Here is a 20,466-nt window from a genome sequence, read left to right as displayed (position 1 = left end):
AAAATTACAATTAGCAGATAGTGGACTGGAGGTGCTGGAGCCGAGTTGTGATTATGTACTGTGTATTGGTGAAAGACAAATTATTTCGAGAAGCCTGGTGTAGCAGAGTGTATTTATCATAACGATGGTGACACCAATAAAGGATAACTAAACTAGACAGCCAGCTGACCAAACGACTGATATCAGTTAGAGCTCAACCAGCTGTGATCATGCTACTGAATGGGTATTAGACAGTTTATGTGTGTAGAAATTAGTGTGTAGTTGAGACTAGAGTTGGTTGAGAAAGCCGAGCAGATGAATTGAACTCCAACCTCAGGCAGAGTGACTGTGGTCCCTGTTTTTTAAAGATACATGTCAACAATAACTGCCCGTCTACCAAATTTCATCTGCTTAAGTTCCTACTAGCGCGCCTTATCGGTACCACTGGATCAAATCGTACCAATAGCCTCCTTTTGCTGGTCCCTGAGCCCAACTCTTTTTCGTATCCTCCTTCTATTCAACGATTCAAATAAAATGATGAGTTTATCGTCCAGACCCTTCCATTGACCTGGAGGAATTCCGCCTCAAGTGCGTTCGATCCGTACGGCGACGAACCTGGGATGAGATCGTTGAAGACGCGCGGGGCTGGTTATTGTTTGTCAGCGTAGGCTCTTTCTCTTCTCTATTCCTTCATCCAAGAACCAAGGCTATAATTGTATTATATGGTACAGGAGAACTGGATTTCGCGCGAAACAGCTAATGTCCCGGCTGCTAATGAGGACTATGAAGTTCGTCAACGACGGAACCTCGTCGAGACCTGGGCGAAGGCAACGCAGGAATTTCGAGATGTGAGTAGAAGCAGAGAAACAGGCAAATCTCAAAAAGTCCCATGTTAATGACACGAGAAGTTATACCATAATAGGGCACCCCTTCGGATTCCGGGTCTCACCCACCAAGCACACCCCGAAGCAGCATTGAGCAGGATTGCTTATTCATATCCTGTAGGAGCCAGACTTATATGCTTAGCTCCTCTATCAGAAGCATCCAGGTCTAATCGATCGAAATGGATCAAGCTCTATATTCTTTCCTGCCGTTTGGACGGTGAAATGGGCCATTGTCTCAAATCCAATCCTCATGCGGGCATTGAACCGACTCCTGCTACATTCCCGGAACCAACAACATTCTCAATGACAGTTTTCCTACCGTGGTACACCCTAGAGACAGCCAATTTCGGCAACATTGTCATGACTAGGAATGGGTCTGTTCTTTTCCTAGGGTGTACAGAACCTTGGTTTTTGGTTGACCAGAACGACCTGGACACAGGGCGGATCACCACGGTCCAATTTGAAAACAACGGAGAGATACTGATGACATTCCCTCGCAGAGCATATTATATGTTTCCAGTTTATACCTATTTTCCTGGTCTCCGCAAGCCCTTGTCAGAGGTCAAACAAAGTAGGGAGGGTGGAGTTCGACCCGAACAGAATGCTGCGTATGCCTTCAACCCCTAGACGGAGAGAAAGAAGCTGACAAAAACTCTCTAGATTGGATATGACCCTGCCTGTGATTGAAAGGTTGGAGGGTGCTAAAGCTCGAGGGGAACTTATACCCTTTTTCGATGGGGCCCGTGATACATGGACTGAAGACATTGACATTTACGCTCCCGGATATTTGCTGATGGAGGCGGACGGAAAGGAGGCAGATCATGATCATTCTCAATTGATTGACCCGGTGGATGCATATGACATCCGCTTGCAGAGCCTATGAGCCACTAAGCGCACCGACGATACTTGAAAACATGAGCATATGGGCCGCAGAGTGCCTAGTTTGGAGTGTTCATGAAAGCTTGACTCATATATGTACAACAACATTTACATGTCGGTCAGCTGAAAGACTCCAATAATCGCTATACTTCAATTAGATCCGAAGACCGTGCCCTGTCCCGCAGGGTCCACACTTGAGAAAAGCAAGATCATTATCAGGCAGAAGATGTCGGTGTAGCGCACTACAGCATCGCCTTAGGAAACTTCTTCATCGCCTGGCGGACTCCCAGGTCGGCCAGGATCTCTTCCGTGCCACCCAAGATAGCGTCAAACTTGTATGTTCGGTGGAACATCTCAATGAACTTGCCCATGCCACTCTGGGTCAATCCCCGGCCACCGAAGATGTTGGTAGCCTGGTCAGCGATCTCCTGTGCCGAGCGGGTGGCATGAGATTTGAGAAGGGCAATGGGCCCGCCCAGATTAGCCGACTGCTGAGCATAGGTCATGTTGCACATTTGGTATGCGATAGATTCCAGCCACGCCTGGTTGGATTCGCAAAGTGCGATCATGCGAGCAAGCCTGATACTATGTTAGCACAGCACGAATATACTGGCAAGGACTACTGACTTCTGTCGCATAACGGGCTGCTCAATCAGTTTTTTGCCGAAGACGATGCGTTGGTTGCACCACTTCATGCACTCCTCTACAACGGTCATGCACATGCGGACCACACTGCAGACCATCATGAACCGCTCGTGGTTGAAGTTGCTCATGATCACGATGAAACCCTTGTCCTCTTCACCTAGAAGATTCTCCACTGGGACCTTCACGTTCTCAAACTGGACATACGCAGTAGCAGCCGCCGTCGAGTAAGAGGTCTTGATTTGCTTGGTCTCAACCCCTTCATCGCGGGGGATTAGAAGCACCGAGAAACCCTTCTCTGTCCGGCAGCCGGTGACAAAGTAGTCACAGAACATGCCGTTGGTGATCCATTTCCTGCAAAACATATAAGCGTCTTGTACTAGTGATCAATGCAGATGTCATGCGTACTTGGTTCCGTTGACAATATAATGCTTGCCGTCAGGGGTCTTCTTTGCTGTCGTGCGAAGACCGGCCACATCACTGCCAGCAAATGCCTCTGTAACCGCCAGACACATCTTCTTCTTTCCAGACAGAACTTCCTCGGTGACCTTCTGTCGAAGAGGCTCATCACGGAGCCACTGCTGAACGGCAGTCAAACTGATACACATACCGGCCATGTTTCCATCCTGGAAGCCTGCCAAGAGTCAGTACGGAATGTCCCAGTCAGTCGAACCCATGCGAAGAGCCAAACTAACCTCGAGCATTAGCTCTCACCAACTCCTGCGATAGCACCATGTCACTGAGGTAGTCAAACTCCTTTCCGTCAATGGCCCCACCAAGCAGCTTCCGCCCATGCAGATGCTTTCCAGGGCCCAAACGCATCGCCAGCACTCCAGCCTCCGCCATACGATCGATCAAGTCCTGACTGATATAACTACCGTCCTTCTCCTTTTCCTGCGCCTCAGGGGTCACATAGCGATCGGTGAACTCTCGAAGAGCTTTCTGGAGTCGATGATGGCTGTCATTGAAGTATGGGCTCTTGAACTGGGGACGGAGCCATAGGGGCTCGGCGTAAGGAACCTGGCTAAGACTGCCGGGCTCAGGGGTGACAACCACAGGGGTCTCGCCGGTTATCGTTCCGATGCAAAGGTCTTTGTACTTCTCGAGGACTTCCTGCCGATGGAGGTTATAAAAATCGACCGTTGCATCGGTGCCTGCTATCTGGTTCAGAACGACACTACCACCGGGGTGCGCATCAATGAAGTCAGTCAAGTCGTAAACGCGATGGTCGATGATGCACCAGACAGAGTCCTCCGTGTTGTGTTGCGCAACCTCGGCGCGGGTGAAGCTTTTCGACATGGTCGGTCTAACGTCTGCGCGTAACAGTATTCGGAACTTGTTCAAACAAAAAGGCAACGTCCTGTATGGGTAGGACCAAAGCTTCAGACCAAAATGCGGGGAAGGACTTTGCCTAGGGGTCTTATAATAAATGGGCCGATGCCAATCAAGGGGAGCGGATTAGAATTGCTCGAAGCAACGCCGATGAGCCGAGGCTTTTACCTATTCGGGCAAGGCCGATCCCGGTGAAGGTTTCCGAGTCCACGGATTTCCCCCCTCATCGACCCTCGTCTTTCCTCCCAACCTGAGGGATTGCGCTCCGATGCCCAACACGCATGATAGATAAAACGCAGGCCAGGTTGGAAATATCCTGGCGAGTCCACGATATCTCCCTGACGGGCTTATGCACCCCGTGATGGCTGCAATCAGGCAATTCGCCGGCTTACCCGGACCAGCCTCGGTTATCTTGACTCTGGGACGGACCTCCGCTCGCTGGCCTCCTGTGGCGTGTCTACACCCCAATAATGAGAGGTGACGCAGCTGATGGGGATGGCGATCGGGGGCGAATGACAATATGTCATTACATGATATGGTCATGGTTTAGATGAATGCGGTGCCATATTGAGAAGATCTGTTTCTGTTCGCTGACCCAGCATAGTTAATAGCTGATAGTCATGGTCTTTCGTTTCACCAGCGGCAGCATTATTTCGTATTCAACCCCCATCAAATAACGGATACAAAAAGTCAAATGGTGGTTTGTTCACAGGATATAAATACTGTCAGGGCTCAGACCAGTAGACAAAGAAAGATATATCGCGTCTATTTGGCGAACAGACGGGGAGATATGTCCCAATAAATACTTTCAATGCGGATAATCTAACCCATGAGCAGCACTTTGCACATCCATCACTTGTATCTTGGACTATATCAACTACTCCAAGGATCGAATGACAACAGTAGAGCACGAGTAAATAGGGTAAGCAGGATAAGCAGCCTGGAGGTATGTAAACGAGCAAACAAGTAAGCAAGTCTCATAGATAATTAACTGTTAAGTTCATACCAGTAGGCCAAAACGGAAATCCGCTGGCCATCTGGAGAACAGACGGAACGAAGACTCTGTGTCCCCAACATTAACCAGTATCTTCACCGGAGTTAAAGAAATATTCGATCAGCGTATCCATCATCTTCCCATTCTATATAAACTATTCATTCTAAAGAAAGAGTACGGAGAACTAGGCAATCCTATATCTAGGCGTTACTAAGCACGCCAAGTCCCCATTTTCTGCCACTGCCAAATTGAACACTTTTCGGCGAAAGTTTTTCAGGCCTGTACGCTGCTAAATCCGTTTAAATCCGCGGTTTTCAGAGCGAGGTCGACTAGGTTCTGCCAGAAAGGCGGTAAGGAATTGAACACTTTTCAGCGAAAGTTTTTCAGGTCTGTACGTTGCTAAATCCGCTTAAATCCATGATTTCCAGAGCGAGGTCGTCTAGGTTCTGCCGCATGAGGCGGTGAAAATGCATGGTCCTCTTTTCTGCCGCCGCCAATTTGAACACTTTTCGACGAAAGTTTTTTAGGACTGTATTTTCTTAAATCCGCTTATTTCCGGTGTTTTTCATGCGAGGTTCTCTAGGTTCTGCCACAAGGGGCGGTGGGGAGGGCGGTCTGGAGGGGTTTCATCGTCTAGATAGGGCCCCTTAGGCCGTGCTCTTCCAATAAATATTTTTGGGACACTACTCTAATCTCTATACAGCACGTTTGGCCCCCTTCCTTACGAAACTTCCAGCCTCAACGCATCATACTGCACGTACACCGTCGCTGGTAATATCGCCGTTTCCGTATCCGTCGCATTATACGGCAGATGCAATGTCAGAACATTATTCCCGACCTTCAGCCAATCCACCGGGAACTCCATGCGCGAGCGAACCTGATAGCAACTGACTGCCGACCGCACAATGCAGCTACTTGACTGATTGAATCCGATCAGTAGGGTCAGTGGCTCCGATTGGTCGTTGATGTAGCTCTCCAGCGCGAGGTTGTTGTATAGCTCCTTTGGGCTGTATACGTCTGTGTTTCCGGAGGCGGTCTTCGCACCTGCGAGTTGAATGGTGAGGGTGGCTGTGGATCGCTGCGCAAGGTCATCTTCGCTCAGGGGGAAGTTGATCGTCCAGTCGTGGGTGGTGTCGTATTCGACGTGCGGGTCGTTGGGGGTTGGTCCGAAGACGGACCATTGCACGGTGTTTAGGTCGGTTGCTGGATCGCTGGTCCCAATGGTGAAGTTGATTCCATCAGGAAAGTCGGTTTGCCAGTCGTACGCGCCCCAGTAGATGAGGTACTCTGGAGGATGGAGTGGATGTGTGGGGTCTCTTGCGACTCCGTGACGAAACTCTCCGGATGACTTGTCGGGGGTTCCTAGTCGCCAGATCTCGGTGCCTTCGGACTCTGCTACCCATGTTTCTTGGATGTTAGTTGTCTTGCCGGCTTTGACTTGCACGCCATCGCGTTCGAAGTCTCCGAAGATTCCATCGGCGTATACGGTTAGTCGGTACACGCCTTCTTTGACGTGGTCCACGTTGAATCGTCCGGTCGCATCAATCTCGGCCCAGTATTGGTATGAGGAGGCGTTTACGGAGTTGTCTTGGAAGTATTGTCCGTCCACGGTGAGGACAGCGACGGGTCTGGTGGCACCCTCGGGAAGGTTGATCTGTCCTTGCACACTGCCGCGCTTGCTGGAGGGTGCATATCCGACCACATGTTTGGCGATCGAGTTGTAGAATTCTTTGTTCCAGTTCGGATCTGCCAGGGACTCTGCATCAGACTTGAGTTCTTGTAGAGATGCGGAGCCTTTCCCGCCGTTGAAGTGGTAGAATTGAGGGCCGAATGTGCGATCAAAGCCGTAGGTGATGTTGGGAGTGCCTTCGCCGTGGTGGTTAGACACGAGGTAGTTGTAGACGATGCCGTCGACGGTAAGGTCCGAGTGCAGTGGTCCCTAGACGGTCAGTATGTTGATTGAGATGAAGGGACGGTATCCACATACACCGTAATAAGTATCCTAGCAAAAAGAAATGATTAGCAACCCATCAGGGATATCATTCGAACGATATCTTGCTCACCTTCGTATTCATAACCAACCACGCTCCATACGTCGTCCCATTTGAGGTCGAACCATCGGCATAAACCCCATGAACGGAATTATCCCTCCACGCTGCATCCAAAATCAGCACCATAAACACCTCATCCCATTAACACCTCAAATTAACACCTCGAATCAACTCACTATTCGAAAACGTATACTTGGTAAAATAATCGGAGAACTGAGTATAGTACGCATCACTCGGAGTAATATTAAACGTCCACGTCGCATCCTGCACCACAACCTCCTCCGCAATCGCCTTCTCACTCGGCAACGGCGCAGTTTGCACTTCACTGGAGGTCAAATGCGTCCACAGATCCGTGTTGGGGCGAAACAAAGTCCGGAATTCCTGGAGATTGCGAAGATATGGTGTCGATGCGTTGTAGTATGCTAATCGACTGAATGTGTGGAGGCCTGTTTCGCCGTCCCGGAGGAACCAGTATTGTTGGAAGTGTTGGCCCGTCGGGAAGTAGGTTGAGTCCATGACAACGCCGGCATATTGGGTCTTTGTAGTGTCGGTGCCGGTGATGAGGTGGAGGGTTGAGTTGGAAGTTGAGCTTGTAGTTCCGGGGGTGTAGAAGCCCGATGGGATGCAGTAGCAGTCCAGGTACGGGCCGACTCCGGTGTCACCAGATTGGGGGCCCAGCAGGTCTTGGTTGTCGAGGTAGAGGTCAGTGATCCGACCTTGGGATTTAGAAAAGTGTGCGGTGAGGCGAGCGTTGGAGAGGGTGATTGTGCTTGTGTTTTGGGTGGTGTGGAGGGTCGCTGAGGCGAAGGCGAACCAGAGGGTGATTAGGGTAAGGGGGAGAAGTTCACGCATTGTGGCTGGTAGTTCCAGGCACACGAATGGGTTTTACAGAGGCTGGTGCAGACCCTGCGCCTTTCCTGACGAAGCTAGATAGCGCCATCTTATAAGGACTGTGATAGACAGATCTCGCCGGTGCGGGATACCCCGAAAAGAAGATTGGCATCGCATGTAGCAATGAAGCCAAGAAACATACATGTAGGGTGACAGCAGGGACATACCGTCGAAAACCCATCAATGGCGATGGTGGACAATCCGGGGAAAATGCGGGGAATCAACAGCCAAGCAAAGCGGGTAAATGGATGCCACAGGGCTCGGGCAGCATTGCCCCGACATCAGCTGTGACTCGAATTCCCAAGGCACTGACCCCCATGCTGGGAGTAGCTTGAAGAGCTATGGCTTGTGGACTTTAAAATTGCGCGTTGTGTTCAGATGTCCTGTCTGGTGCAGCTGCATATAACGCAGTCCAACCCTTTTGGTCTTCGTCTAGATGAGCCTTAAACAATCGAGATAAAAGTGGAGATATTCTCGCAGAAACGATGCTACCTGAAGACAAGAGCGCCAGTAGAATATTGATAATTGCCGCCTTCCGTGCCGGGTGGCTACTAGAAGTCTCATTAATCGCATCAGCCAGGTGTGACAGAGGGTTTCACCTAACTCATTAAGCTCAATCACTGGCTGATCCAGAGTAAATGGCGTTGATCCCTGGCGTGATGTCATCCATCAAGACGCCTCCGACGTGTGAACCATTTACATTGTCTACCTGATAGTCTTCCGAAGCTCAAACCTAGAGTTATTTCAAAAAGGTGCAGGGATCAGCGCCGTTCCCCGGATCACCAACCTCGGAACCTTGGTGTACCCTGTTACTCCCCGGTATATTTCAGGTCTTAACGAGTTGGAGAAATCAACGGACCCGCATCCGATGGGCGGCCATGGCGTCGGGTGCTGACCCGTCAAGGTTTCCAGCGTATATAACCTCGGGTAGGATGTTATGACCACGTCTGAAGGCAGATTCGGAAACAATTCCTTTTATCAGTGGTTCATTGGTCAAGCAGCCGATTAGGTTCGCTCTTGGCGTCCAGTCGCTCATACAATGTGCACTGTAGTGATGCGGACCAGACTGCCCAGCTCGAGTCCCCACCTCTCTGGTCTGCAAGGGGCGCAGAGTTTCACTGTGTGTGGAATTGCGCAGGGATATAAGTCGCCCTTGAGGGCAGCGAAACGACGTAGAGTTGATTTGTACTTAGTCGGATAGTGAACCGTCAAGGTACGTCGGTTGTTAGCTTGTCTCATTCGATTCGCAACCTTTGGCCTGAAGGCCTCGATCTACAGCCAACGATATCTTCTTCCAGCCATGGCAGGAAACAATCCTTTAGATGCGGACATGTATCGCTCCGAAATCATGAAGGGAAACGACAATGAACAGGTTCACCTGGAGGATATACCTCCAACGCCACCGGACCAACAGTCCAGTAACATGGTCCTTGGGTTGGACGCTTCCCCTGCAAACCCTCAAAACTGGCCGGCTTGGAAAAAGGATACTCAGATCCTAATGGTCGCCTTTCATTCGATGGCAGCGACATTCATGGCCGCGGGAATTATACCGGCCTATGATGCGATGGCTGAGGCCTATGCTGTGACCGTGCCACAAGCATCTTATCTCACCTCTGCTCAGGTATGTCTTTTACCAGTGTCAACAACCATGCTTGAAACAGGAAGCGTCTTAGACTTACATGTATCTTTCACGCAGATCTTGCTTTTAGGGGTGTGCCCCATCTTCTGGAAACCTATCACTTCCACCTACGGACGATACCATGTCTCCATGTTCTCTGTCCTTGGGAGTATGGTTTGCAATATTGGCGGAGCTCGCTGTACCACCTACGGGACGCAAATGGTGACTAGAGTGCTCACTGCAATTCTTATCTCTCCTCCCATGGGAATCGGTAGCAGCGTGATCACAGAGCTGTGTGAACCAGAGAAGCGAGCTCAGAAGTTGGGATGGTGGACCCTCATGCTCACACTTGGCACCCCTGGCGGCCCGTTCATCATGGGCTTCGTCACAAAGCATGTCGGATTTGAGTGGATCTACTGGATTTTTGCCATGATCAACTTTGCACAGTTCATCGCGTACCTGCTGCTAGGTGAAGAGACATTATGCGTCCCGGCTGATCGCGATAACCATGTGGCAAGCATGGCAAGACCTCGTTTCTTTCAGAAGTTGGTCCCGCGCAGAATTAACCCACGCCCGCTTAAGCCTCGCGAGTTTATCGAGCCGCTTCTCTTTGCGCGATTGCCTAAGGTGCTGATTCCCGCATGCGCTCATGCGATTGTGTTTTGCTACGGGAACATTGCATTGATAGTCGAGATGCCAATCGCATTTGGTGAAAAGTTCGACTTTGATTCGCAGCAGATTGGACTGCAGTTCGTCGCGATCATCATTGGGTGTCTACTCGGTGAGCAGTTGAGTGGACCCATGTCGGACTGGTTTCTGAGAGTCATGCATAGGAAGAGAGGATACCACCGGCCTGCTGACCGTCTGTGGCTCTCTTATATTGGGTTCGGGACCGTCATTGCGGGCCTTCTGGTATGGGGCTTCCAGTTAGAAAAAGCGACCAGCTGGAATGTGACCCCATGCGTCGGGGCGGCAATCTCCAGCTTTGGCAATCAGATCATCACGACAATCCTCATATCGTTCGCCGTCGACAGTTATAAGGAGTCCTCGACGAATGTCGGTGTGTGCATAAATTTCTTCCGCCACATATATGGATTTGTAAGTGGAGTAATATGACGCCAAAGCTTGGTAGCTAATAATTTTAGATTGGACCATTCTATTTCCCTCCGATGTTTGACTCATTGGGCCTGGCCGGCGCAGCCGGTGTCATGTGTGCGATCATCGGAGTCTGTGCACTGCCTTCGATCATTGCGATTCAGTTTGTGGCTACGCGAGCAGATCAAAAGACGGAGGACGAAGTCACACATTGAAATTCAAATATGTGATGAATGGATCGATATAAGAAAGGATCATGCCGTGTGACTTACATGCTATTATAGATGTAGCCCAAATATTGCAGGGTGGAACCTAGCCATAATCACTGAATGCCACGTCCTAGTCTGCGCGCAGTCACGACTCCCATCTTCCGCGGAGCGCGATAGGTGATCGACTGCATAAAGTGCCCAGTAGAGGTTTCCACAAATGGAAGCGGTGATAATAGTATAATGTCCCAGGAGACGAACTCAGAATAAATTGCTCGGAACACTGTTCAGCCACGACATATCTTGAAAGTCGGGGAGATCGAGACCTTCCAGAAAGATGGAGCTGACGCCTTCCCCTAGGGACAGATCGCCGAGGTCATTAGGTGCACTGCCATTATGAAAGGGGTTTATTGGGTGATCGTTGGGCGGCCCTTGGGACACGACCCTATCGTAAAGAATTTCAAGTGCTGCAACACACCGCCGGGCTGATGTGCTATGGCTATGATATCTCCGCAACACCCCCAAAGCGCTATCCCAAGATTGAGACATTGCAGCTTCGGTCACCTCGTCTAGGACGGCAGGACATAGGCGGCCCGCTATAAGCACAGTGGCCGCCGTGTAAACATCTGCACTCATCAGCCATAGTAACTATCCGAAAGTCTGGATACTCACACAGAATGTTGTACCACCAAGCAGGAAGAGGGCCTGAACTTCCATCTGCCGGTAGATTACCATGTATCAACCCGATAACCTCTTGTGCAACCTTTACGCAAATGATCGAGCATTGCAATGCAACCCGCTGAGGGAAGGAATCACGGAATGAGATCATTGGATCCGAGATCCCACTTTCGCGCGAAGTACAGTATCTAGACAGGATAGGTCTGAAGAGAAGCATTCGCACGTGAAGAAACCTTAAGATAAGATTTATCAGTGCCATATCATCGCATTAACTCAGATAGACATACCTCGCACGTAATACAACACTTTGGTGGTAAAACACCGTAAACTCACCCCCGGAACAGGATTCGCCTCGCAAGTGTGAGGGTAGGCTCCGAGACCACTTCGTAAGAGCCTGATCAAGTTCAAAGATTGTCCGCTCTCCATTATTTGCTCCTTTGTCGAAGTAGAAATCGTAGATGTCTTCTGGACTCTCATCTGTTCCGGGACTATAGAGACTCAGGAGGATATCGTTCAATATCTTATAAAGCTCTAGGGACTTTGCATAGAAGGCCATTACCGATGGCCGGTTAGCCGGTTGCGCCACCTCGGACCCCGACACAGCGGGAATGTACTCTTCATCCACATTAGCTGGTAGGGGAACGGATCCGCATGACGCCTTGGAGATCATGGCCGGGCGCCCAAATGTCATAGATATGACCCTATCAAATATCAGTATTGACATAATAGTTGTTACCCAGATTCATATGGCGCACCGATCCATTAAGACACACCCATGCCAGATTTTGCGAGCCAGCTGCTGCTCCTGTGGATTTTTAAGAAAGGCAATTGTCTGCGGGAGGTGCAAGCCAAGACCCTGGGCATTGCGAATCGCTAGCCCCGCGACAATCCAGCACTGATGGGCAGAGTCGGTACTTTGAAGGTACTGGGCCATCAGAAGAAGACATTGGATCAATGCAGCAGATCCAGCATTCCAAAGGTTGAACTGGAGAAGATCTTTTGCACGAGTGAAGAATGCATCCGCAGAAGCCTCTCGCTCCTCGGGAGGAATGAAATCGGCCAGCTGGCAGGCCAGCGCAAATATGACATTGAATGTACACATAAGCATGTTTTCATCGGATTCAAGAGCTTCTCCTGTCCATATCCTCTCATATTCAGCTCTCAAATGAACCCCATCCACGAGGGGGTAGAGTGGGAAAACGAACGTCCAGTATACTCTCACAAGACCATCAGCCGTCTTTCGTGGAGGAAGAACATAATCGGGAACTGTTGATAGCCGTTGCTTCTTTGTGGACATGAGACTGCTCGGTGGAGCAAGCCCCAGTAGTGAGTCTGGGTTGTGGTGATCGGGCAATGGGACCTTTTTATCCACGGCCATCTTGATTTGGCGTATGAAGCTAGCAGCACTAGAGCTACCAAAGAAGCCCTGTGATGGGCGCTCATCTTCCACAGCACCCATCATAGCATTGACACTGTCCGTTGGGTCCTTCATTCGCAGCGACTGCTCTCGCGAGTTCTGGGAGGACACAGTGGGCCTGTGTATATGGCTGACATTTGCTTTCGGGGTGCATTGAGAGGCACTATCTACTTCTGATGGCATGGGTAGAGCCACGGGTGCTCTGAGTGGCGGTGGCTCGTGGAACTGGAACTGTGAGTTCGACCAAGCTACACCATTTGCGGATTATTGTGTGATAATTGAGGACGACACTGTGCAACTTACTTGCAAGTCGCCAGGTCTGTCATGGCATTGAGAAGCTCCTTCTCTCAAGTTTGTGGGCCTTCCCCGGCTTTCTAGATGCTTGATCCGATCTTCAAGGCTCGCAATATAACTTTTCCAAAACACTGTTAGCCCAAACCGGCCGCATCGGGAATACTCCCGGGTCATTTGTGCCGAATCTAACAGGCAGAAACTTACTTTCGGACCGCTCGCTTCTTCTCCAGCTCCCCGGTATAGACACATTGCGTCGACTGGTCTACTCGCCTGCTGCAGGGCCCACAAACTGCACGCTAGAAGTCAGCGAGAAGGCTGGATCATTCCGAATAACGTCAGAATAAAGAGAAGCTTACCGGGTTGTCTACCGTCACACCGGACCTTCCGAGCCCGGCAGTCATCACATGCAATGGCCACTTTTCGGCGTTTAGAGGGGCGATCGGACCTGTCAAGATGACGGGTCTGCTGTGTGCGCGAGCTCGACATGGATAGGACCGCGATGGCGTACCCTAGGAGGGATTTGTTGATGATCTCGGATGATCAAGCGATGCAGGGAAGGAAGAGAATCCGGGGTCGGGGGGACTAGAGCGGCATCGGCGGTAGAGGAGCACGGCCCACTTCTTCCCACTTTGGAGGGTCTTCATGAACTAGTAAAATTAGATCTTCCAGATTTGTTCTCCACTCTTCATTTTCGCGCTGGTCTCATAGACCTTCGCGGCTCAGGCAGTCCTACCGCTGCTCCAAATTTCGTAGGCGCTTAGTTTGAGTCCATGAGAACTCAAAATCCTCTATGTGACGCCTATCCCATGTCGTTGTGGTATTGAAAGCTGGGAAGGCTGAGGCCCAAAGAAATGTCAGGGGTGTCATCCATTTCGGTCTCCGTTGGGGGTGGGGTAGGTGGGGAGGGAAATCGGAGGCATAGGAAGATTTACCATGGAAGCAATTGGCGGATTCTGGGTTTAGAAGGACGGGTGTAGAGGGTGGCTACATGAGGAATTGATATGATACTCTCGGTCCTGACCTCTTGAAGTGAGATGTACCATCTTATATCTCAAACATACTGGATGGTACGAGGATTTCTAGCTCAGGTTACGGGAAATACCTCGCGGCACGCATTTTCTAATCATTTCCCCTTCTCATCCTGAGTCGTTTACTGTAGCAGCAACTTATCTAGTCGTTCTTGAAGAAATTCTAATGTGGGTTTCTTGCTATCCCACCTGCGCATGGCTTCATCGTATTCTTCATGTGAAACCCAGCCATCTTTACCAACGATCTTCGCTCGCAGGCTGTCAAGTTCGCCATATGCGTCCACCCATTCTGTTACCAGTCGTCGGCTTTTGTCAATTTCGTCTTTTGAGAAAGAAATAGGGCATGGAATCGCGGAGCCTCGGTGCTCCATGATTTGATCCCATGTCTCGTATATTTGTATGAGGAGCTCCTTGAGTGGGATTGGGCCGTCCTGAGAAGATTGTCCAACAATATGAAATACGAAAGTAATGGGATCATCATCATTTCTCATGGCATCCATGGCCATGACGAGAGGCTGGTTGAATTTCCTCGAGGCCAATTTGTAGAACTTTTTCAGCCTAAGCCTGGCAAGTGTGTCTTCAGCCAACCCTTTCGCTGATTGCGAGAGGCTATCGAAATCTTTCGGTAACTTAGGCTGAACAGCACCCCATGGATAGGGGTCATCGCAATCAAAGATCGAAGGAAATTTTGCTTGCATAAAGAGCGGGGCAGTGTAGACTGCCTGCCAATCAATAATGCTCGATATTTTCGTTGGGTCTGAGGAATCAACAAATATATTGTCCGAATGAAGATCATGGTGCAGCAGAACGGGACGAAGAGTTTCTTGTGGTGGTAGTATGTGAGGCAGCACTCTTAGAAACTGTTCAAGAAGATGTACATGTTCATCACGTCCCTGTTGTGTTTCTCTTAATAGTAAAGATGTGTTGTTGGATTTGCTAGGGCCCAGAATTTTTAATTACGGCTATCTCGCGGTTGGCGACGGATGAAAGGTATTCCTGGGCAGTCTCCCCTACATAAGATGCATCAGTGTGTATTACAAACCAATGGATCGGGATTTAGATGCGCATACATGACCCCCGATCAATATCTAATTCTCCTTTTTCGTCTTCCCAAAAGGATCGCTGGGTTGTTGGACCGATGACAAAATCTGATATAACCTCCTTTGCCGGTTCAGTGGGATCAACGACATTTCTGCCATGACAGCATGTACCTTTATAGTACAAGCTGCCATGGAGCGCAAACTTCATATCCACAAGCTTTTGCTCAATTTGCACCAGGCTTTTCACCAGACCGAAGCGTTGAGCTTCAGACATGGCATCCCAAACCTCACTTAACTGGTGCCCTTCGACTCTTTCCATGAGGATATATTCTGCACCCACCGTGTTAGGTTGTGACGGGGAGCTCCAGGAAAGAACTCTGGGAACCGGGATATCGAGGACGTTGCGAAGCTGCATGTGATTTTCACCAAAACGTTAGCAGGTGAGTTAAGAGGGGAGCAACGGCATTACGCACAAAATTTAGTGTTGCGACTTCGCTGGCAACAACATGCTGGGGATGACCAGCATTGGGGTTTGGAATTCTGGCCAGGATCTCCCTGTCATTCTCCATTCTCAAAGAGAACACCTTATTGTATAGCCCCTCAGGTATTTTCGTCATTTCGACACACCGGCTGCTGGCTATACGACCAGCAATCTGCTGCAGAGCTGGAACATTGAATCTAACATATCGCTTTTTGAGTTGCAGTGGCTCATTGTATAGCCAACGACAGACGTGTAGCAAAAGAAGTGGTCGTTTGATTCGATTCGCTCAAGGTGCACAGAGAAGTCTTGCTTGAGAGGCCGCAAATCCTTCCTAGAATCTATAAATAATCTTGACTGCGCACGGAAAAGCTTTGAAGCTTTATAGAGCCCTTGCATCGCGATATTTCGGAAGCGTAAATGTTGTTGTGATGCAAGTCCTGTTTCCGTTGACAACACAATCTCGGTCGGATGTTCTCTCAGCCTTTTGTTTTTCCATTGCTCACCTAATCGCAGGGACAGTGGGTTCGGGCATTTTATTCTCGACAGGTATCACATATGTGATAAATCTTGCGTGTAGTAATCAATATCACACGATTGTCTGTTCTAGTCCATCCTTGGAACTCGTACTGGTCGAGCTGCAGTATTTTGTCATATAGGTTGTATGTCGGCATGAAATTCACATCAATTGGCCTGCTGGCCCAATGGTAAGGCGCTTGACTACGGATCAAGAGATTGCAGGTTCGAATCCTGCGTAGGTCATTCTTTTTTGTTTATATTTTTTTAAATCCTTCCATGCCTCTATCATCTAGACAACCTAGTTGGGTTGGTCGTGGTCGGGTTCAAACAGTGCTGTGGTGTTGTAGGGTTGCTATTAGCCGCCCATGTTCCCGTGTCGTGCCTCTCCTTACTCGCAACCACCCAAGTGCACCTCACGTCAGAGTCTCCCTTCGTTCTTTAATAACGATAGCCTATCTGCACTACAACCATCTCTATGTCAAAGTTTAGCTGGCAAATATATCGATCACAGTATCTTCCGCCTTTTCTAAGAAACGGAACTCTCACCGTGATAGGAAGTCGTATATCCCTTGCCAAATCGACGAACCTCTTTTCCCGACCAAAACAAATCCAACTTAGACGATTCATGGGCACCCGACCTCCTCGGCTCGATCCTAATAGGCCTATGGATGAGGAGAGGCTTCCGTTCTACAGACCAAAGCAATTCTACCTGTTCGCATAGGAGAGTTGCTTAATTCAAGATACAAGGTCTTAGGAAAGCTTGGATACGGGTCTTACTCAACCGTATGGCTGTGTCATGACAAGAGGTGGGCTAATTCTTGACTCTAATTACCAACGGTGCCTAATTATATTTCATACAGCAACTGTGACTATGTCGCTGTCAAGGTCTTGACAACCAGTCGATCGGGAAAGGCCTTGTCTAGTGAGATCAATGCTTATGAACACCTAAGCAGGCTGGACTCGTCACATATTGGAGGTGCCTATATTCGTGGTCTGTATTAAACATTCGATATTTCCGGTCCAAACGGCATTCACGGATGCTTGGTGCAGCCACCTATGCATTTGTCAATCAATGAGTTGCGAATGCGAGCTAGATCTTGCAAGTTCAGCGAGCCTCTTCTAAAGGAAACACTGATTTGTATCTTACAGGCCCTCGACTTTCTCCACCGGGAGGCAAATGTTGTTCACTCAGGTACATCTCCCTGATCTGGATAATTTCTCCTGTTGGAAATTGGCTAACGATGTCACAGATATCAAGGCTTCGAATATTATGCTCAATATTGACGATGCATCAATCCTAGAGGAGTTTGAAAAGGCTGAACAAGAGAATCCCAGCCCGCGAAAGGTCGTGGATAGCAACCGGACGATATACAAATCACGGAAGCTTTCCTCGCCCAGAGATGGTCTATGGGGCCCACCAGTATTATGTGACCTAGGGGAGGCGAGGATCGGCAAGTTCCACGCCGGCAATATTTAACCCGATATATACAAAGCCCCTGAGGTGCTTTTTGACATGAAGTGGAGTTTCAGCGCTGACATTTGGAACCTTGGTGTCATGGTAAGTTGACTGTACTTTATGAGTGGGGGAATGCGCTGACTACGACGCAGATCTGGGATATCTTCGAAAACAAGCATATGTTCAATGCGCTCGACGAGGACGGGGAATACTCACCTTCCCACCATGTGGCTGAAATGGTAGCATACCTTGGTCTGCCACCACTTCACTTTCTCCAGCGCAGTCAAGGGGCTCGCCATGTTTTTGACGAGGATGGTCAGTTGAGCCTTTCTACGTGTGAGCGAAGCTAAAAGTAGACAGGTAAATGGTTGGGTGCGGGTGGTGTCTCTATCCCGTCGACGTCGTTAGAGGAATCGGAGGAAAATCTGAGCGGACAGAACAAGCAGGCTTTCCTACGATTTATACGGTCAATGCTGCAATGGGTTCCAGAGGAGAGGAAGACGGCAAAAGAGCTATTGGACGATCCGTGGTTAAATGCTCCGTGAAATCTTACTGAACCTATCATTCATGTGTATCCCGGGACTCTAGAGGATCGAAGACACGCGAAAGGAGTCAAAATCGCGGCCGAGGAAATATAACATGACTCAGCTCATGAGATCTAAGTAAGCTTGCTTGACCAAATTCATTATTGCCATGCACTATCGATCTAGGCACGTCCGACCGGCAGGTGTGAAGGAATTATTGGGCCCTCGGGTCCGCTTCCGTCAAATGCCATGACAGGTTCGTGCCAGGTTTATCAATAATTTATGAAACTACCCCTATCTTTCAACTAAGTGTAGATAGGAGCTTAGAAAACATTCCATGATGGCCCATGTGAATGTTCCAATTGTTCCAATTGCGCTCAAACTATCGAACTTGCACTGCTGTGGGACTTCGGATCGGAATCTCTTTTTAAGTGGTTACATCTACTTTGCCCGATGGCCGCTATGGCGTGGCATAACCGTACCAGCTGATGTGAAAGTATTTCTCGACCGCAAAACAACGGAGTCCTTCACTGATTTGTTATATTCAATTGACAATAGACCCGCACATCGTCCCATCAACAGGCGAGTAGCAAGCACAAAGAATGTAACGAACAAGAACAAATTAAGAGGCATACGCCCCACAAACCCAGTCGCGCGCAATAACAGACACAATCCTAGATCCTCTTCGCAAGAAGATCCAACTGTACATTCGATTGTATTTCCAAGGTCACTCGGGGGAAGATATTGACATGGGTGTCCCCCGGCTATAATATTCGATACGAAACCGTTTAGAGGATGCTGCCGATGGCGATGCAGGGAAGGTTGATCAGGTTGCCGCTCTAAAGAAGCTTGTCAGTATCTGGTCATTTGTCAGGATTTACATATGGTGGCTTACTCCTCCGGTGCAGCAGGCAACGCTCTGGCCTTTGTTATCAGGACCGCCTTGAATCAACAGGTTAGCTTGAGGGAACGAGATTAGTTTACGTGGGTAAGGGTGGATAACTTACAAGGGCTGCAGCTCTTGCCGCCTTCCACTTTACCAGGGACCTGTCTTCCCATCTTGCTCAAGACGGTATCACTGTCGCTGAAGCCTCCGGTGCTCGGGGTGAATCCAGTGCAGCACATCACGGTGTTGTCGCCGCAGGTGTTCTCGGCGTTGGCCTTGTTGAGGTTCGTGAGACCGGTTTGGCTGATCCAGCTAAATTCCGAAGGGACAATGCCAGCCATGGCGGTGGCGGCGAAGAGAGTGGCAACAGCGAAGAACTTCATTGTTATGGATGGATGGTTGGTTCAAAGGGTGGATGAACTGATAGAGAGCTGAATTGCAGGAGGCTTGGAAAGGCTGATTGGATTAATGCTGCTGATGGATGGAAGTGACTGGTGAGCGTGAGCTCTCTTTATAGCTTCTGTGGACTCACCTATAGGCTATATTGTTGCTGGGTGCATTTGGAGATCGCCTGGCATTTCCTTCAGGTCAGCTCCTTGCATGAGAACAGCCATGGTGGTGGCGATACTCCGGAACAAGTTTTGACAGTTTTCAGCCAGGAGATCATGTTGCAATACCTACAGGGAGACACAGCCTCCAGGGTCTGCCAATTTCGGCGAGGCTTACCCTCCGAAAACTCCGCTGTACGTCATGAATACTGTAGCCTTCCAATATTGGTGGACATGTACTAGCATCCTGGAGCGCCCAGATCCTCAAAGGGTCCGGAGGATGCAAGATCTTCAGGAGACGCATCTGACATGTCTCCTTCCGCCGCTGCACACCCCACCCCTTAGGTAACTGCAACCTCAGCTGCAGCGTTGGGGCTTTCTCAAATCGACACTGGACTATGACAGCTCATCTGGAACCGCAATCGCCCCACAATCACGATCTGATATCACGACATCTGTCAGGGGAATTGCCAATTTATGTGTCACGGCATCCAATTATTGAATTCTGCCCGTAATCCCCGAGAGCGGCAAATAGTGAAGCAGGTACAATGCTAATTTTAGAACTGGAAGATGTTACCCATGCAGGAGGTTATCGGATCTTGCCGAGCCGATAGTATGCAGACGATTCGTAAATAGTACAAGGTCGGGTTGGATAGAAGCGGCATATAGCTCGATAATAGTACTTTAGAGCCTTCGTATCTGAGCTGCGGAAACAGGGCTACCAGTCCGGAAGAGTTCCCGAGATTAGATAGATCAGTGGTTACTTGCGAAGCTATTCATGTCAGGACATCGGCAGACCGGGATGTATCAACCAACTACCTACTAGTAGGTAGCCAGGTAAGGCAACGGACATGCGGTACCACCGTGTTGCCTCACTAATAGCGCATTGGGAGCGTGGCGAATCGAATATCTGGGCTACTACTAGTAGAGACTTGTCCGTTTCATCGCAGACGGCAAATCCGAACTCGGTTATGAGAACCGGTGTGTGGAAGACGTTCCGTATATAGTTTAGGTTTTCACAGATATC

The 20,466-nt window shown here is 49.5% G+C and overlaps 9 protein-coding genes and 1 non-coding gene across 10 annotated transcripts; 5 read left to right on the top strand and 5 right to left on the bottom strand.

Moving 5' to 3' along the window:
* Positions 1-701: 701 nt before the first annotated feature.
* BO94DRAFT_617027 (uncharacterized protein) lies at positions 702-1,746 on the top strand (the record flags this gene model as incomplete). The annotated part of the gene is made up of 3 exons (XM_025616817.1): positions 702-827; positions 888-1,471; positions 1,524-1,746. The coding sequence occupies 3 exons, from the start codon at positions 702-704 to the stop codon at positions 1,744-1,746; spliced, it is 933 nt and encodes a 310-aa protein (XP_025469437.1).
* Positions 1,707-3,995, bottom strand: BO94DRAFT_488203 (acyl-CoA dehydrogenase family protein). Its single transcript, XM_025609059.1, has 4 exons — positions 3,080-3,995; positions 2,793-3,018; positions 2,370-2,738; positions 1,707-2,321 (listed from the first exon to the last, which is right to left on the bottom strand). Exons 1-4 carry the CDS (start codon positions 3,681-3,683, stop codon positions 1,985-1,987), a joined length of 1,536 nt encoding a protein of 511 aa, XP_025469436.1. The 5' UTR covers positions 3,684-3,995; the 3' UTR covers positions 1,707-1,984.
* Positions 3,996-5,391: 1,396 nt separating this feature from the next.
* rglB (polysaccharide lyase family 4 protein) lies at positions 5,392-7,613 on the bottom strand (the record flags this gene model as incomplete). The annotated part of the gene is made up of 4 exons (XM_025609817.1): positions 5,392-6,649; positions 6,698-6,712; positions 6,774-6,865; positions 6,938-7,613. The coding sequence occupies 4 exons, from the start codon at positions 7,611-7,613 to the stop codon at positions 5,432-5,434; spliced, it is 2,001 nt and encodes a 666-aa protein (XP_025469435.1). The 3' UTR covers positions 5,392-5,431.
* An 888-nt stretch (positions 7,614-8,501) lies between these two features.
* BO94DRAFT_617019 (MFS multidrug transporter) lies at positions 8,502-10,732 on the top strand. Its single transcript, XM_025616816.1, has 3 exons — positions 8,502-9,273; positions 9,349-10,368; positions 10,416-10,732. The coding sequence occupies exons 1-3, from the start codon at positions 8,953-8,955 to the stop codon at positions 10,578-10,580; spliced, it is 1,506 nt and encodes a 501-aa protein (XP_025469434.1). The 5' UTR covers positions 8,502-8,952; the 3' UTR covers positions 10,581-10,732.
* Positions 10,442-13,446, bottom strand: BO94DRAFT_564464 (transcription factor domain-containing protein; the record flags this gene model as incomplete). The annotated part of the gene is made up of 7 exons (XM_025614421.1): positions 10,442-11,197; positions 11,244-11,482; positions 11,537-11,950; positions 12,005-12,806; positions 12,966-13,078; positions 13,165-13,249; positions 13,317-13,446. 7 exons carry the CDS (start codon positions 13,444-13,446, stop codon positions 10,833-10,835), a joined length of 2,148 nt encoding a protein of 715 aa, XP_025469433.1. The 3' UTR covers positions 10,442-10,832.
* A 664-nt stretch (positions 13,447-14,110) lies between these two features.
* On the bottom strand, positions 14,111-16,041 carry BO94DRAFT_617008 (phosphotransferase family protein; the record flags this gene model as incomplete). The annotated part of the gene is made up of 6 exons (XM_025616815.1): positions 14,111-14,881; positions 14,949-14,998; positions 15,059-15,437; positions 15,502-15,735; positions 15,756-15,840; positions 16,013-16,041. The coding sequence occupies 6 exons, from the start codon at positions 16,039-16,041 to the stop codon at positions 14,111-14,113; spliced, it is 1,548 nt and encodes a 515-aa protein (XP_025469432.1).
* Positions 16,042-16,196: 155 nt separating this feature from the next.
* Positions 16,197-16,268, top strand: BO94DRAFT_t119. Its single transcript has one exon. It is a non-coding gene; the product is annotated as a tRNA-Arg (tRNA).
* A 382-nt stretch (positions 16,269-16,650) lies between these two features.
* On the top strand, positions 16,651-18,516 carry BO94DRAFT_564463 (putative protein kinase; the record flags this gene model as incomplete). The annotated part of the gene is made up of 9 exons (XM_025614420.1): positions 16,651-16,736; positions 16,766-16,831; positions 16,886-17,016; positions 17,116-17,217; positions 17,276-17,452; positions 17,519-17,583; positions 17,634-17,796; positions 17,842-18,261; positions 18,325-18,516. 8 exons carry the CDS (start codon positions 16,651-16,653, stop codon positions 18,024-18,026), a joined length of 975 nt encoding a protein of 324 aa, XP_025469431.1. The 3' UTR covers positions 18,027-18,261; positions 18,325-18,516.
* Positions 18,154-18,942, top strand: BO94DRAFT_377655 (uncharacterized protein). The gene is made up of 3 exons (XM_025607236.1): positions 18,154-18,261; positions 18,325-18,856; positions 18,914-18,942. Exon 2 carries the CDS (start codon positions 18,343-18,345, stop codon positions 18,751-18,753), a length of 411 nt encoding a protein of 136 aa, XP_025469430.1. The 5' UTR covers positions 18,154-18,261; positions 18,325-18,342; the 3' UTR covers positions 18,754-18,856; positions 18,914-18,942.
* Positions 18,706-19,276, bottom strand: BO94DRAFT_533162 (uncharacterized protein; the record flags this gene model as incomplete). The annotated part of the gene is made up of 3 exons (XM_025611275.1): positions 18,706-18,844; positions 18,901-18,947; positions 19,013-19,276. Coding segments are annotated over 3 exons (362 nt in total), but the record flags the coding sequence as incomplete, so codon positions are not given.
* Between the last annotated feature and the right edge of the window lie 1,190 nt (positions 19,277-20,466).

Source organism: Aspergillus sclerotioniger (genome assembly GCF_003184525.1).
Source record: "Aspergillus sclerotioniger CBS 115572 chromosome Unknown BO94scaffold_8, whole genome shotgun sequence".
NCBI classification, from domain to species: domain Eukaryota; kingdom Fungi; phylum Ascomycota; class Eurotiomycetes; order Eurotiales; family Aspergillaceae; genus Aspergillus; species Aspergillus sclerotioniger.
The sequence above is the reverse complement of the archived record's forward strand: the minus strand, read 5'-3'. Positions and strand labels throughout refer to the sequence as shown.

Excerpts from the sequence above, each read along its gene's own strand:
- BO94DRAFT_377655 (XM_025607236.1), top strand. The coding sequence starts at position 18,343 with ATGATGGCCCATGTGAATGTTCCAATTGTTCCAATTGCGCTCAAACTA.
- BO94DRAFT_617019 (XM_025616816.1), top strand. The coding sequence starts at position 8,953 with ATGGCAGGAAACAATCCTTTAGATGCGGACATGTATCGCTCCGAAATC. Across the intron at positions 9,274-9,348 it reads CTTATCTCACCTCTGCTCAG|ATCTTGCTTTTAGGGGTGTG; the intron begins GTATGTCTTTTA and ends TCTTTCACGCAG. Across the intron at positions 10,369-10,415 it reads TCCGCCACATATATGGATTT|ATTGGACCATTCTATTTCCC; the intron begins GTAAGTGGAGTA and ends TAATAATTTTAG.
- BO94DRAFT_488203 (XM_025609059.1), bottom strand. The coding sequence starts at position 3,683 with ATGTCGAAAAGCTTCACCCGCGCCGAGGTTGCGCAACACAACACGGAG. Across the intron at positions 2,739-2,792 it reads TATATTGTCAACGGAACCAA|GAAATGGATCACCAACGGCA; the intron begins GTACGCATGACA and ends TATGTTTTGCAG. Across the intron at positions 2,322-2,369 it reads CAGCCCGTTATGCGACAGAA|GCTTGCTCGCATGATCGCAC; the intron begins GTCAGTAGTCCT and ends ACATAGTATCAG.